Source organism: Terrapene carolina, unplaced genomic scaffold (assembly GCF_002925995.2).
Source record: "Terrapene carolina triunguis isolate 2854851 unplaced genomic scaffold, T_m_triunguis-2.0 Scaffold69, whole genome shotgun sequence".
NCBI lineage: Eukaryota > Metazoa > Chordata > Testudines > Emydidae > Terrapene > Terrapene triunguis.
The window spans coordinates 24,511,197-24,526,862 of NW_020664420.1; the positions used below are offsets into that span (position 1 = coordinate 24,511,197).

General features: G+C 46.5%; 1 protein-coding gene across 1 annotated transcript in view; it reads left to right on the forward strand.

Moving 5' to 3' along the window:
* PARP8 (poly(ADP-ribose) polymerase family member 8) overlaps positions 1-15,666 on the forward strand; it is a 141,071-nt gene that overhangs the window by 118,655 nt on the left and 6,750 nt on the right. The window contains exons 22-26 of the mRNA XM_026649083.2: positions 1,247-1,316; positions 2,523-2,599; positions 4,261-4,330; positions 6,488-6,572; positions 14,026-14,124. Coding sequence (XP_026504868.2) covers positions 1,247-1,316; positions 2,523-2,599; positions 4,261-4,330; positions 6,488-6,572; positions 14,026-14,124 — 401 coding nt within the window. The remainder of the gene's footprint in view (positions 1-1,246; positions 1,317-2,522; positions 2,600-4,260; positions 4,331-6,487; positions 6,573-14,025; positions 14,125-15,666) is intronic.

The following is a 15,666-nucleotide window of genomic DNA, read 5'->3' on the forward strand; positions in this document are numbered from 1 at the left end:
ATGGTGCAATTATATCCTCCCTTCTTTCACACTAATCAGTTGTTCCACTGGTCCTTCTGAAGCATTGATGGTGAAATCCTGGCCCCAGTGAAGTCAATAGCTACTCCCATTGACTTCAGCAAGGTTAGGGATTCACATTGAGGCTGTGCACAGCAGCAGCTTCAGTGGCAGAGGAAGTACCAGATGCAGGGCTTCTTCTTCCATCTAGGAGGTATTGTTCAGTACTGCTAAAGAGAGAATCATAAGGACCAAGTCATGGAGGAGAATGAGAGTGAGGTGACTGAATGGAGGAAGCTAAGAGGAAAGAGAAAATTAACAGAGGGAAGTTCAGAGATGGGGAAATAAAAGAAAAGGATTCAGTGAATACAGATAAAGAGTGCAAAGAAGAGAGAGACAGTACAATAGGGAGGGAGGGAAAAGAGACGTCAGTGGAAAAGAAGGAAGAGAGAAAGTTGGGAAGAATGACAGAACTCCCTACTTAAGCTCTTGGGTGCACCCTAATAAGGACCTGCACAGTTCCTCTGAAGTCACTGAAGTTATTCACATTTACAGGCTCTGTCTCTATATTTCTACCAGGTGCTCTTGGAACCTCTGTTTAAAAACATGAATTAGGCAAAAGCATCACTGACTTCTGGAACAAATCTAAACAGTGATCATTTATTTATTTACCTAATTTAAAAATTATACCAATTGTGGCCCTGATACTGCAAACATGTATTATGAATAAAGTCATGCAGACACATAATTGTTTTCGGGATCAAGGGTTACATTTCAGATTTAACCTAACATTTTTTTATTGTTTATCATCGTGTTTGCTGATAACATGCAGGACATTGATTTGTTCATGGATTGCAGTGTTAAATCTCAACACAAATACATCTATAACTTCAGAATATGGAGAAAAATTTCCTTTACCACCAGTAGATCTAAAAACAGAAAGCACTATTTTACAGCTGTAAACTGAGGCAAACTCCTTTATCTGCAGGCAGTTGGAATGGTCTGTGCCATAAAAATGGATTTTGCATGGTCTTTAGGGCATGCAGGAGTATTTTAGCTTGATACAGAAGAGTTTGTGTAATATTTGCTGCAAGTTTTCTTAGGAATTATTTTGTACATAATTTAATATCAGATACTGTATTGGTGGGAGGGCAAATAATTATCCAGATCAGTTTAGATCATGTGCCATGTTGTTTTGCTTTGTAAAACTATCAAATTAATATTATGCCTTTTTTACATTCTTTTTCAGCTCCATGGTGCAATGTTTGGAATTGGGATCTACCTTAGTCCATTGTCAAGCATATCATTTGGTTACTCAGGTGATATTTATAAATCACTCTAAAGAGGGGGCAATGTAAAGGGATATTTTAATTTGCTGATTTTTTTTACCTGCTTCATTGTTTTAATCATTGTAGTAATTTTGTCTATTTCTATCTTAGGCCAGCATTTGCAAAAACAGGAGCTCCTGTGTGCAAAAAATAAGCTCCTAAATTCCCATTTATGGTCTTAAATACATGCCCTGATTTTCAAGGGGGCTGAGCAGCCAGGACCTCCCACTGAAGTAATTGGCACCTGGCATCCATTACTTTGGAAAGGAGCCTAAATGTGGACTTGAGAGGCTGCTTTTACACTTCTGTTTTTAAAGATCTTGGCCACAGCATGCAAATATATTTATATGCAATATGCGTACACTGTGCATTTCAATGTGTGTGCATAGGCATATAGGACCCAATCCGGAAAAAGCACTTAAGTGTCTGCTTAACTTCAATCTGAAGAGTACTCCCATTTAAGTCAATGGGACTACTCATATGCTTAAAGTTAGGTACATGCTAAGGTGCACTGCTGGATTGGAGCCATGTAGGAATAAAGGACAGGATATAGTAGCATAAAGGACCATCTTTTTGTTCTGTGTTTGTACAGCGCCTGGCACAATCGGATCCTAGTCCATGACTGATGTCCTTGATGCTATTGTAATATAAATAATAATAAAGGTGTTAAACGTAATGGAGTTAGGAGAGTGGCATGATTTCCATGTGGCAAATGTTATGTAGATCACTCAATTCAAAATAAGATAGCATTTAATATAATAAAAAGTAAGTCAAATATTCAAGATGAAATATTAGAATGAGTCCATAAAAGATTTTAATTTAATTCTTTTTCCAGTACCACACCACAAGCAGCAAAGCTCAATTAACTTTAAACTGAAGTCCATCCCTTTTCAGCAAAATGCTTAAGCACATACTTAAACTGAATTCAGTGGAATTTAAGCTCATGTGTAACTGCTGTTACACCTACTTTTAGGTACTTTGGCTATTTTAAAGGCATTGGAACTGTCGTGCAAATGTGTGGCTCTTAGGACTGAGTCAGACTGGTGGTAGCATGTGATGCGAGAGAGAACAAGAATTTTAGCATGCTTTGCAGAGGAATCTGACCCCACTCTAATATCTGCTTTCATTCTCCATGTATATCTTATACTTACAATGCTTTACACACCAGTAAATCTGAAGTAATTTTAATGTCTTTAGGGATGAATAAGAAGCAGCAGAAGGTGTCAGCTAAGGATGAACCTGCTTCAAGCAGTAAAGGCAGTAATGCATTACAGGTACAGTAGTGTATCAAACGGTATATCTGGAAGGCACATTGGGTTTTGTAGCTGGGAAGGAATTAATATTCCTTCTTTGAAAAGTCGAAAATTCTCTTTTATTGTACACAGTCAGCAGTATCCAAAGACATTGTAATGATCAAATATAACCCAACCACTGGTAGTAACAATTTACAGATTATACTGCAACAAATGTGGATTTCCTTTCATAGGCAGAACTATTTGAAAAGAAAATAGGGAAGAAATGCCGATTGAATCTTTAATTCAGTATCACTCCTGGCAAACCTCTGCCTGTGAACTCTGGAGTCTTTACTAAATTAGTGTGCAGTATGGATCTAGAATGGGTAATGCTATAAAATTAGTTTGTAACCCTCTAGAGTTCCACTCATAGCACACTACAGATTTTCTTTGTGATAGTTTCTAAACTCTAAGCTGGTAAATTTCTGCTTAATCAAAGGTAAACTCATAACAATTATTTATAGATGGGCATTGGGCTTACAGATGGCTAAATCCTTAGGAGGAAATTCTACACCCATTTCCCTTGACAAGTATATGCATACCAGCATGGTTCCTCACTACAGGAGGGACATGTTGTGGGGAAGCCATTCAGAGGAATTCTGTAACCTCTGTAAGTCATGTCACCATACTCCATAGCAGCTCAGAGACCAAAGGCGTAAAGTAGCAGGGTTTGGCCAAAGAGACCATGACTACATTTATCCACTAGCCCAGCAGTTCTCAAACTGTGGGTCGGGACCCAAAAGCTGGTCGGGACCCCCTTTGAATGGGGTAGCTAGGGCTGGCTTAGACTTGCTGGGGCCCAGGTCTAAAGCCCGAGCCACACTGCCCAGGGCTGAAGCCAAAGCCAGAGGGCTTCAGCCGTGGGCAGCGGGGCTCAGGTTGCAGACCCTCTGCCTGGGGCTGAAGCCCTTGAGCTTTAGCTTTGGCCCCCCTGCCCAGAGCAGTGAGGCTCGGACTTTGCCCCCGCACCACCACCACCCGGAGCAGTGGGGCTCGGTGGGCTCAGGCTTCTGTCCCCCATCCTGGGGTTGTGAAGTAATTTTCGTTGTCGGAAGGGGGTCGCGATGAAATGAAGTTGAGAACTCCTGCACTAGCCAAATTCCCATGTAGAGCAATACATGCTACTATAGCCAATGTGCTACAGAGCACTTGTACTATTGTACTGTACCCAGCTGTTATGTGATGAAAGAGGATTCCACCCCATTGATACCAATGAGGAGAGAGGTGTTATGGCAGATATAGATACTCATACAGCTCATGAACTGGAGTGATGGCTACAGTGGTTCTCTGTGCCCTGCACCCAGCCAGATTGGAGGATTCTGGTCTCCTCATGTAGGTTTCTTGTGAAAACCCCAGGGCAACCGGATTTGACTATCGTTTTACTACTTTTATTAGCTTGTTTCTCATTGATGATGTGATTCTCCACCAATATTATCCAGCCCTCAAATTGCTAATGAAGTGGATCCTTTGCTATTGGATAAAGTAGTTTAAATCGCCACTATTGCATTTTTAACCCAATAATGCAAATGTGTCCAGCGAGACTGTGTCAGTAAATAAACTATTTAAAACAATACTCTTGTTACATTTTTACTCGTGTTTCCTTTTACTATTTTAATTAATTTTTCCACATTTTTATCCCTCAGTCACAGAAAAAAGGACAGCAATCCCAATTTTTGCAAAGCCGTAATTTAAAATGCATAGCCTTATGTGAAGGTAAGCTGAAAATCCCTTAAAACCCAATTTCTTTCTCAGCACTGTACCTGTTTGAATTTGTAAAATGCAAATTAATACAAGCTTTAATTGAAGTTAGGTTTTTTTAATGAGGCAACATTGGCAGGTGTGCAGATGCCTACATCATTTCTGGGTCTTAAATCTCAATGCAGCTCCATCCCCCCATTCTGCCCACAATACCCATTCCCCAAGCATACCTAGGGCCATTAATAAGGTGGGCTCATCATGTGCAGAAAGTGACTGGTCACCATTCTTTCAGTCTCCCAAATTCTAACCAGATAGCTAGAGTTGGTAAAGACCCTCAGCAAGTCCTATGTTAATGGTTTGAGCATCCAGAAAGAAGATCTCCCTAATCTGAATTCCCAGCCCAGTTTTGACAGCTCGGGCAAATAATCTTTTCTTCTAGTAACCACTACACATGAATTGATTTCTATTCTCTGCTTGTGCTTAAAAATCCATATAGTTATGTCCAATCTATATGAATATAGTCACTCTCAAAAGACCTGGCCATTTTTGAAAGTTCCTAGCAAATATGTATCTGTTTTGACAGCAGGTAAAGGAAGGTAAGGATTTCATCTCAGCTGTAAAAATATTTTGGCATTGTTTGAAAGGAGAATAATTTTCAAGATGATACAATTTAAGACAATTTTTAAAAGGACTTTATCTCAGCCTCTAAAATTGCATTTGCAAATTCTACACATATATGAAGCCTTTAAAGGACATTTTTTAGAAATGTAATCCATTACTTTTACCAATTAGATTCTAATGTCATTCTAAAATTCCTGGGAACAGACCTGATATGAAACTAGAATTTGTCTTTACATTTCTAATAATTTAAAAACAAAAATCTAAATATCCCAAACGTACTTTTCCAAGTGTAAATGTTATTCAAAGGATAGAAATGAATGTGCAGAACTATTTCAGTTATCATAGGTCTTGTTTCTCTGACATATTTTAATGTACAATTTGCCAAAATATACTTTTGATCAGCTAAAATCCATCTTGAGGAAGGGAAGAGTAGAGAAAGGGAGTTAGTAAGATATAACAACTCGTGAAAAAGTCAGTCATAAAAGAAAAAAAGTCTAGTGTTTATGAATTGCAAGAGGCAAACATTTGTGTTGACTTAAAATGAAAAAAAGAGGAGATAAGAGTTAAACCTCACACAACAGATTGTAAAACTATATATACATGCATTTATTTACAATAATGTTCAAGTGCATTTATAGGAGTTCTTCGGAACAAAATGGTTTGTATTCAAAAATGGCCTCTACCCAGAAAACCTTATTTCTGATCATTATCTTCATGGTTAAAAAAAAAATCAGTGATTTAATATGTAGCTGTTTCCTAGAGAAGTGGTACCTAATTCTCCTGATTCATAATTTCCTCTATATGTGTGTCAGTGATTGGGACATGGGTGGTTGTGCCTAGTGGTTAGAGCAGAAGCCAATTCCAGTGGTTAAAGCAGAAGTCAGAGGCCAGAGCAAAGGTCAGAGACGAAGCCAGAAGTCAGAGCTGATGGTCAGGACCAGGTTACCTGGAGCGAAGCCAGGCAGGAGTAGGGGCTTAGGTCCAAGGCAGGAGCTATCACAGTCATGGGCAAATGCTTTGAGCAGCCACTGAATTGCTGTTTCTGGGCTTAAGAACTAACCTGTTACCATTCCAGTCAATCAGGTGGTGTATCCAAGCCAGTCAGGTAACCTACTACAGATCAGCTGTGCTCATTAAGTTGCCCTGAGATTGGCTCTGCTGCAGGCCCTGATTCCTGACACTGGGGGGGGGGGGGGGAGAAGCAGGGTTCTAGCAGCATTTGAAGAAGCATAATCCTAAATAATCAATGACTCATTTCCCAGCTTTTTCTTTCATATTTTACTTTTCACCCATTCATCATCAAACATAAATTTTCTTTGTGCCAGAGTTTGATTAATTGGCCCACAGTACCCTATACCACTGGTTTATACCACTGGTTGTTAGCGAGAATTAAGCTGATGTCCTAACTCCTAGGGTCAGCCAACTCCAAAGTTCTAGACCATGCAACAGACATTCCCACAATGCTATTTAAAATGTGTGGAAGCACAGATATTTTTAAATGATGTTTTCCAGAGATGTTTTTACTGTTCAGTGTTTGTTCTCTCCTTATAGTGATAACCTCACCTGATCTGCACAAACATGGGGAGATATGGGTAGTTCCCAACACTGATCATGTGTGTACGAGATTCTTCTTTGTGTAAGTACAATACTTCCTTTTAGCTTTAAAATTCTACTTGTATATTTCCTAAACTTTTTTGCCATGTTTTCTTCAGTTTTTTTTCAACAACTTTAAGAGACCAAAAATAAAGTCTTCCTAACAATTTTTCAAGAATTAATTTTTTTAAGGAAGTGTATGCTAGATCAATGACAATAGATTATTTTACTTCTACCTTTTGTTATAATAAGCAAAAAAAAAAGAACAATGGGTGAAGGGCTATAGGCTGTTCCCACTCTATATGAATATGTCACACTATAGTAAGTGTATCGCTGTATTGATCTGAGACCAAAAAATAACCCTCCTAGAGTGTACATCTGAAAAGCCAAGGAAGTCAAAATTAGGGATAAAAAGATGTGACATATCTTTAAGTTGTACTCTAGTTATAAAATGTTCTTCTTCGAGTGATTGCTCATATGTATTCCACAATAGGTTTGCGTGCTCGCCACATGCACCGGTGCCGGAAGTTTTTCCCCTAGCAGTACCCATAGGGGAGCGCCCCTAGCGACCCCTAGAGTGGCGCCTCCATGGCGCGATATAAGGGATGCTGCACGCTCCCCCCATCCTCAGTTCCTTCTTGCCGCCAGTGAAGGTGCTTTGGAACTGCTCTGCTCCAGCTTGGCTGCAGCTCTCCTCCAGAACTCTTGTTCGTTCAATGTAGTAGTACCTGTAGTTTAGTTTAGTTTAGTTCACCCGGGCCGGGGCATGCCCCATGCCCTGGGTTTTAAGTCGTGCGACACTTGTAGGTGACCAGTGGCAGTGAGTGATCCGCACGTGGACTGTTTACGCTGTTTGGGTGAAACCCATCTCAGTGATCGCTGCAAGATTTGCAAGTCGTTCAAGCCTCGGACCAAGAGAGAAAGAGACATTTGGCTCCAGCCATCCTGATGGAGTCGGCGTTGACCCTGACTCCAGCACGCCGCTCCAAGTCGGCACCGGGTACCATGGTATCGGTGCGCAGCGACCCCCCGGCGCCATTTACAGTTGGCACTGCTCCCTGTCCATGGGGCATGCCAAGAACGCTAAGAAGAGGCCTTCTCCGCCGCGGCACCGGAGCAAAACTGGGGGAGAGGCTAGACCCATGTTGGTCAGTCCTCGGTCCCCATCGGCCTCTAGGCCGCTGACTCAGGTCGAGCGCAGTAGCCCAGCCCATTCGGAGTAGGCTTCCCGGATGCCCTCCACACTGGAGGCCCTGCAAGCGGCCCGGGATGTTATGTCCATGCCGGTACCATGGGCACCACCAATGTTGGCTCCGCGGGCCAGAGGCAAGCCGCCGCTGGGATCTCCGCAGTCGGCCCCGACTTGGTACTGGTTGCGGTTGAGGGAATGTTCCCGACGCAGTTCGCCGCTCAGCGACTGTCCTGTGCGTAGTCCACGCAGGTCACTGTCAACCCCCACCACGTTGTCTGGCAGGGTTCCGACTGACAGAGACTCCAGGCACCGCTCAGCCTCGAGGAGCGGACACCGGTGGGACCGAAGCAGACAACGCCGAAGGTCCTCGTCTCCGAGGGGCTATTGTAGCCAGTCATGACACGAATGTCGACACCGTTCCCGTTCATCGTCTCGCTCCAGTATCCCACCACGGCATCATTCCCACAACCCTGGGCGTGGATCGCTGTCGCCTCGCCGTCGCAGATCCGCCCACCGGAGCCGATTGCAGAGCAGCTGCTACCGGCGGTACTGTTCCTCCACAGGATCACAGTCTCGTGGTCAGCACCACTCCCGGTGCCGCTGCTCTTCCCGGTCCAGTGACAGCAGCAGGTCATACGTCAGCCCAGCCTCCCTTCATAGTCATCAATGAATGGAACAGGCCAGCCTGGCCAAACAGCCTGCTCCGCTGGTGCCACAGCAGGTGCAGTGGCACCAGACCCCGTGGCCGGCAGAGTGGTACCAATGGGCACCGTGGCCCCCGACGCAGCCCCTGGTGTTGGCTTGCTCGGTGGCCGGAGTCTCAGAATGGCCATCGACCTCCCTCTCCCAGCCTCCAAAACGGAGTCCGTGAGACGTGCATCTTCGGCGCCGTGCCCAGAGAGCTACCAAGTGGTGGATCCTCCAGTGCTGGTGGACATGCAAAGTACCACGCCCGTCTCCTCACCCTCCCCTGATGAGGCGACTACGGTCCCTCCGTCTCGCAGGAGGACTCTAAAGCCCACCAGGAACTATTGGAAAGGGTGGCATCAAACCTCAACCTTCAGGCAGAGGAGGTGGAGGAGCCCTCGGACTCCCTCTTTAACATCCTGTCCGCCTCGATACCGGGCAGGGTGACCCCGCCACTCCACGAAGGGGTAGCAAAAATTTCAAATGCCTTGTGGCAAACCCCGGCCTCCTTGCCTCCCATCTCAAAGAGAGCAGAACGCAAGTATTTTGTGCCTACCAAAAGACATGAATACCTATACACCCACCCTTCCCCTAACTCCCTGGTGGTCGAGTCAGTCAACCACAGGGAGCGGCAGGGCCAAGCAGCCCCTACTCCGAAAAATAAAGACTCAAGGAGGCTGGATTCATTTGGGAGAAAAATGTATTCGTCCTCAAGCTTCCAGTTACAAGTGGCGAACCATCAGGCTCTCCTGGGCCGGTATGAGTTCAATCTGTGGGGCTCTCTGCCCAAATTCGAGGACTCCCTCCAGGAGCGTGACAGGAAGGAGTTCAAAGCTCTGGTGGAGGAGGGTACAGTGGCTGCCAGGGCAACCCTGCAGGCAGCATCGGATGCGGCGGACACGGCTGCATGGTCCATGGCCTCCATGGTATCCATGAGAAGGGCGTCATGGCTCCTGCTGTCTGGGCTGTCCAGTGAGGTGCAGAACTCCTTGCAGGACCTCCCGTTTGACAGCAAGGCTCTGTTTGCAGAACAGACGGACATAAAACTGCATGGCCTGAAAGACTCCCGCACTACGCTTAAGACTCTTGGCCTCTGTGTTCCGGCTCCGGCTAGACCTAAGTTTAAGCCGCAGCAGGCTCCCACCCAGGCCACACACTCTAAATACGAGCCCCCTTATAAAAAGTCGCGGGACTATAAGAAACGTCTGCAGAGGCAGTCCCAGTCTGCCCCCCAGCCTGAGTCCTCCAAAGGCAAACAAGCAGGGAAACGACAGTTTTGACGGGACGCCCGGGGGCGACCTACCAGTTCACATCAGGGATCCACCCACAATAAAGCTTCCCTTCTCCAACCGGTTGTGTGCTTTTCTCCTGGAGTGGTCGTGGCTGACCTCAGACCGATGAGTCCTCAGCACCATCTCCCGGGGCTACACCCTCCAGTTTACTTCTACCCCGCCCAACCATCCTCCATCCCCGTCCCTCTTGGGGGACCCCTTTCACGAGGCTCTGCTTGAGCAGGAGGTGGGACGGCTCCTTGGCCTAGGAGCGGTGGAAGTGGTGCCAGCGGAGTTCAAACACAAGGGGTACTACTCCCACTATTTCCTTATCCCGAAGGCTAAAGGGGGGCTCAGGCCCATCCTGGACCTGCGAGGCCTGAACCAGTACATGGTGAAGCTCAAGTTCCACATGGTCTCCCCGGCCTCCATCATTCCTCCCTGGATCCTGGGGACTGGTATGCTGCCCTCGATCTGCAGGACGCGTACTTCCACATCCATATATTCGAGGGGCATAGGCGCTTCCTCCGTTTTACGGTTGGATAGGAACACTACCAATTTATGGTCCTCCCGTTTGGCCTGTCCACTCCCCCCAGGGTATTCACAAAGTTTATGTCTGTGGTGGCGGCCTATCTCAGGCACCGGGGGGTCCAGATCTTCCCCTATCTGGACGACTGGCTGGTCAAGGGCAGCTCCCGGTCGCAGGTGCGGGATCACGTGGCGCTCCTTCTGTCCACGTGCACCACTCTGGGCCTGTTGGTGAGCGACCCCACGTCCACATTAGTTCCGGTACAGCAGAGTTTATCGGGGCAGTCCTGGATGCTACATCGGCCAGGGCATCCCTCCCACCGGACAGGTTCGAGACCCTGAAAGGGCTCATCGACACAGTCACAAGGTTTCCCGTGACAACAGCCGGAGCGTGTTTCCAGCTCTTGGGTCACATGTCGGCGTGCACATATATGGTTGGCCACGCCAGACTCAGGATGAGGTCCTTCCAGCTCTGGTTGGCCTCGGTGTTCTCCCAGGCCAGAGACAGGATGGACAAGGTCCTCACTGTGCCCGAGCCGGTGATCACCTCCCTACAATGGTGGTCCTCCCCAGGGAACATGATCCGTGGGGTCCCGTTCAGAGGCAGGCCCCTGTCGATGGAACTGGTGTCCGATGTGTCGGACCTGGGGTGGGGAGCCCATGTGGGAGACATTCAGACCCAAGGTCTGTGGTCGGCACAGGACCTGGGCTCTCCACATAAACGTCAAGGAGCTCAGGGTGGTCCGGCTGGCATGCGTGGCCTTCCGCTCACACCTGAAGGGCAGGGTGGTCAGGGTTCTCACAAACAACACGACCTCGATGTTTTACATCAACAGGCAAGGCAGGGCCCAATCCTCTGCCCTCTGCCTGGAAGCCCTCAAGCTGTGGGACTTCTGTATAGCCCATGACATTTGCCTACAGGCCTACCACCTATCGGGCGCCTGTAACTTGTGGGCGGATCGCTTGAGCCGGGACTTCTCCTCTCAGCACGAGTGGTCTCTTCACCCAGAGCTGGTGCACAGACTTTTCCAAGAGTGGGTAACTCCCCAGGTGGACCTGTTCGTGACTCGGCAGAACCGGCGCTGTCCCTGGGTCTGCTCCGGGGGGCTGGGACTGGGCGCTATCTCTGATGCCTTCCTCCTATCCTGGTCAGGCCAGTTTCTCTATGCCTCCCGCCACCCCCCCCCCTTTCCTGCTGATCTGCAAGGTCCTGGAAAATATAAAGACGGACAGGGCAGCATAGGTACGGGACCCTCAAGAGCCTGGCAGTCGCCCCACCGTGTCCGTTGCCGTCCTGCCCAGACCTGCTCTCCCAGGACCAGGGCCACCTCCTCCCCAACCTAGCGGCACTCTACCTCATGGCATGGCTGCTCAATGGTTAGGCAGGGAGGAAAGGACGTGCTCGGAAGGGGTTCAGCGCGTCCTCTTGGAAAGCAGGCGACCCTCCACGTGTCGAGCCTACTTGGCAAAGTGGTCTTGGTTCTCCTGATGGGCAGCTGAGCGGCGCATTTCCCCCGTGGCTGCCCCGATCCAGCTCACTTTAGACTATCTCCTTCACCTTAGGGCCCAAGGCCTGGTGCCCTCATCCATCAAGGTGCACTTGGTAGCCATATCGGCCTTCCACCCACCGGGGCAGAGGCATACGGTATTCTCCCATGCTATGACTGGCCGATTCCTTAAGGGATTGGATCATCTCTTCCCGTACATTAGACCCCCGGTCTCTCAGTGAGACCTGAACTTGGTGCTGACTCGGTTGATGGGTCCCCCCTTTGAGCCGCTAGCTACATGCTCCTGGTTGCACCTCTCGTAGAAGGTAGCCTTCCTGGTGGCGATCACATCAGCTAGACGGGTCTCGGAACTCAGGGCCCTGTACACAGTGTTCCATTACAATAAGGTCCAGCTCCACCCACATCCTTCATTCCTCCCGAAGGTGGTCTCCGCCTACCACATGGGTCAGGACATTTTCCTGCCAGTCCTCTACCCCAAGCCCCATGCATCCAGTGAGGAGCGCCGCCTCCACATGCTGGGTGTGAGACGGGCTCTGGCCTTTTACCTGGAACGAACTAAGCCATTCAGGAAGTCTTCGCAGCTGTTCATCTTCTCGGCCGAATGCATGAGGGTTTGGCCGATCTCCACTCAGTAGCTCTCCAACTGGATCACCTCGTGCATCCATACCTGTTATGGCCTGGCGGGAATCGCTCCGCCATCAATTGTAATGGCACACTCGGCTAGGGCGTAGGCCTCGTCTGCTGCCTTTTTAGCCCATGTCCCCATTCAGGACATCTGCAGGGCTGCCACATGGTCTTCAGTTCACATGTTCACGTCACACTATGCAATCGTCTCACAGACCAGGGAAGACGCCAGGTTCGGCAGGGCTGTGCTTCGTCCCAAGAGTTTGTGAACTCCTACCCACCTCTAACAGATATAGCTTGGAATCATCTATTGTGGAATACACATGAGCAATCACTCGAAGAAGAAAAGACAGTTACCTTTTCCGTAACTGGTGTTCTTCGAGATGTGTTGCTCATGTCTATTCCACATCCCGTCCTCCTTTCCCTCTGTTGGAGCTGTCTGGCAAGAAGGAACTGAGGGTGGGGGGAGTGCGCAGCGCCCCTTATACCGCGCCATGGAGGCGCCACTCTAGGAGTCACTAGGGGTGCTCCCCTACGGGTACTGCTAGGGGAAAAACTTACAGCACTGGTGCACGTGGCGAGCATGCACATCTATTGTGGAATAGACATGAGCAACACATCTCGAAGAACACCAGTTATGGGAAAGGTAACTGTCTTTGTCCTTTTATCACATTTGATTCATTAACAGACCACTATATATCGACACCCAGAGCTTCCTTGATTTCAAATTTGCAGTAAATGAGGTCTTGTCTTCACTGGGGATTTGCCCTGATTGGTGGCCACTCACTGGTATTTGTGTACCAATGTAAACACCTAGTGTAGACAAGGTAAACTGTGTTTTACACCAGTTCCTGTTATCCCTGTTCTAAGCTGGAGTAAGCTGCACTGGTTTACTGTATCTGCAGTTGAAACTTGCACAGGCACAGATCCCTAAGGGTATGTCTACACAGTAGGTAAACACTCGTGTCTGGCCCAGGTCAGCTGACTTGGGCTTGCAGGGCTTAGCCTGCAGGGCTATATAATTGCCATGTAGACATTTGGGCTTGACCTGGAGCCCAAACTCTGGGACCTCACGAGGTGGGGAAGGTCCCAGGGCCCAGGTTTCAGCCTGAGCCCAAACGTCTACACAGCAGTTTTTAGTCCCCCAGCCCGAGCCCCATGAGTGTCAGCTGACCCGGGCCAGCCACAGCCATGCTGCGGGTCTTTTATTTCAGTGTAGACATACCCTAAGTGACTGACCAAAAGTGACTGATATCAGAACAAATCCCCAGTTTAGACAAAGGATCAGTTACTCCAGATAGAGAGTGCAGTAACTTACACATGCTTTCATAACACTCCGCTCCAGAAGGTTCCCAAGAGACAGTGACGGTAATGGAAGGAAGCCCTTTGCATATGAGCTCCCGCAGCTGGTGAGCTGCCAACGGCTTTCAGTGAGCCGGGGTAGGCAGTAGTGCAGCCCCAGCAGGTCCTGCTGGACTTCAGTTTTGCTGGTTGGAACTCTAGGCCTCTTCTGTGAAAGGGCATATCCTGCCATCAAACAGCTTCACACTCCTGGAGTTTACACTCGCCACATAATATTCATGGCTTAGTGCTTAAATAAGGAGCATTGTAAAGTATATAATCAATGTCATTGCATAGTGAATAAAGAGTGGATTACAATTTTATTTTTTGTCTGTACTTTTTTAGTTATGAAGATGGCCAAGTGGGTGATACAAGTATAAATACACAAGAAACAGGCATTCACAAAGAGATTCTTCGAGTCATCGGTAATCAAACTGCTACTGGGTAAAAGGACCACTCCTATTTAATTGATGTGATTTGGAAGCCTTCCTCAGTCTCAAAGCTGGATTTTGAACTGAAGAAGATGCGAAAAACTAATTTATTATTATTATTATTATTACTACTACTACTACTAAACAAATTAACCCTTTGAATACTTCCTTTTTTCTTACTTAGTATTTCTTATCTCATTGAAATACCTGAAATGGTATGAGTTAGCAATTATAGGGGTACAAAGTCCATTAATATACTACAACTAATAGCAATTAAAGAGACATTTGGGTTGCTCACAATAAACAATTTAAAAAGGAGTTTTGTGCTGATATTTTTATATTAAACTCTTTAATTGGACCATTTTAGTACTGTATACTGGTATTTTAAATTTATAATGACTGAAATATAAGCAAGAGAGAAGATTTTATAGCGGAGAACCTGCATTATACAGGACACTTTGCAATAAGAATATTCACATATTTTAATACACCGTAAAAATGGTTTCTGGAACATGTCAAATTAAAGAGGGTGGTTACTTACAATATCATAGATTCATTTTACTGTATGCAAATGCAGCTAGAATTTAGAGTAAAAAAAGTTAAAAGAAGAAAACATTTTTGCAGTATTCAGTTATTGCTGAGAGAAATATAACTACATTGATGGTGTGTGACTACTCTTCTTCATTCTCTCAAAAGAAACGATACCATCCAGTAAACAGTTCAGTTACATTATTTAAAAGGTGCAAGCCAAGTGAGCTGACCAGAGTTCCAGGGGCTGAGAAGTGAATTTGTAGTGCAGCCATTTGTAAACCACTTTTTACAATGACCTATCACCTCAGTTCAGCAAGATACTTAGGTGTTTTCAGTGGCATTGCTCTTGTGATTAAAGTTAGACATGTGCTTAAGTACCTGGCTGAATCAAGACCTATATGTATTTCAGTTGCTTGTCCACTTAGAAAGAAATAGCAATACCTTTCATATTACAAACATGTCAGAATTACTCTTGAGTTCCCTTTGGTGAAATACTGTTAATTCATCCCTAAGGAAACAAAGCAAATCCGTTAAATCTTTATGATTTAGGAATTACAAGTGTTAAAAATAAAATGGTTGCCACAGTATGAGCATGTTGGCAGCACACTTAGGGGCCAGGGACCAATCCTAAAAGGTGCTAAGCACCTCCTAGGAAGTGCTAATTGCCCTCAGCTCTCACTGAAGTCATCTTGCAGGATCATGCCCTTCTCTTTTGACAACATTTTAAATCCCCTCTCTGTACATCTCCACTTACTCCCTTGCAGCCTTGAAAAGGGAGAAGATAGACACAAAAATTACCATAAAGACCACACCTTGAGCCCTCCAGAAGTGGCCTGTACTGTTATGAACATGATGGTTATTAGGAAGACCCCAGTGTGTGCTTGTTTTTTTAAACAGAGCATAAGTCATCTAGATAATTGCATAGTGTACAGAGATATTAGGGGTTAGAGATTTATTGTTGAAAGTCTTTTGTTATTCCAAGTTACTCTGCTTCTTGCCTCGTCACTCCTGTTTCCCTGTATCA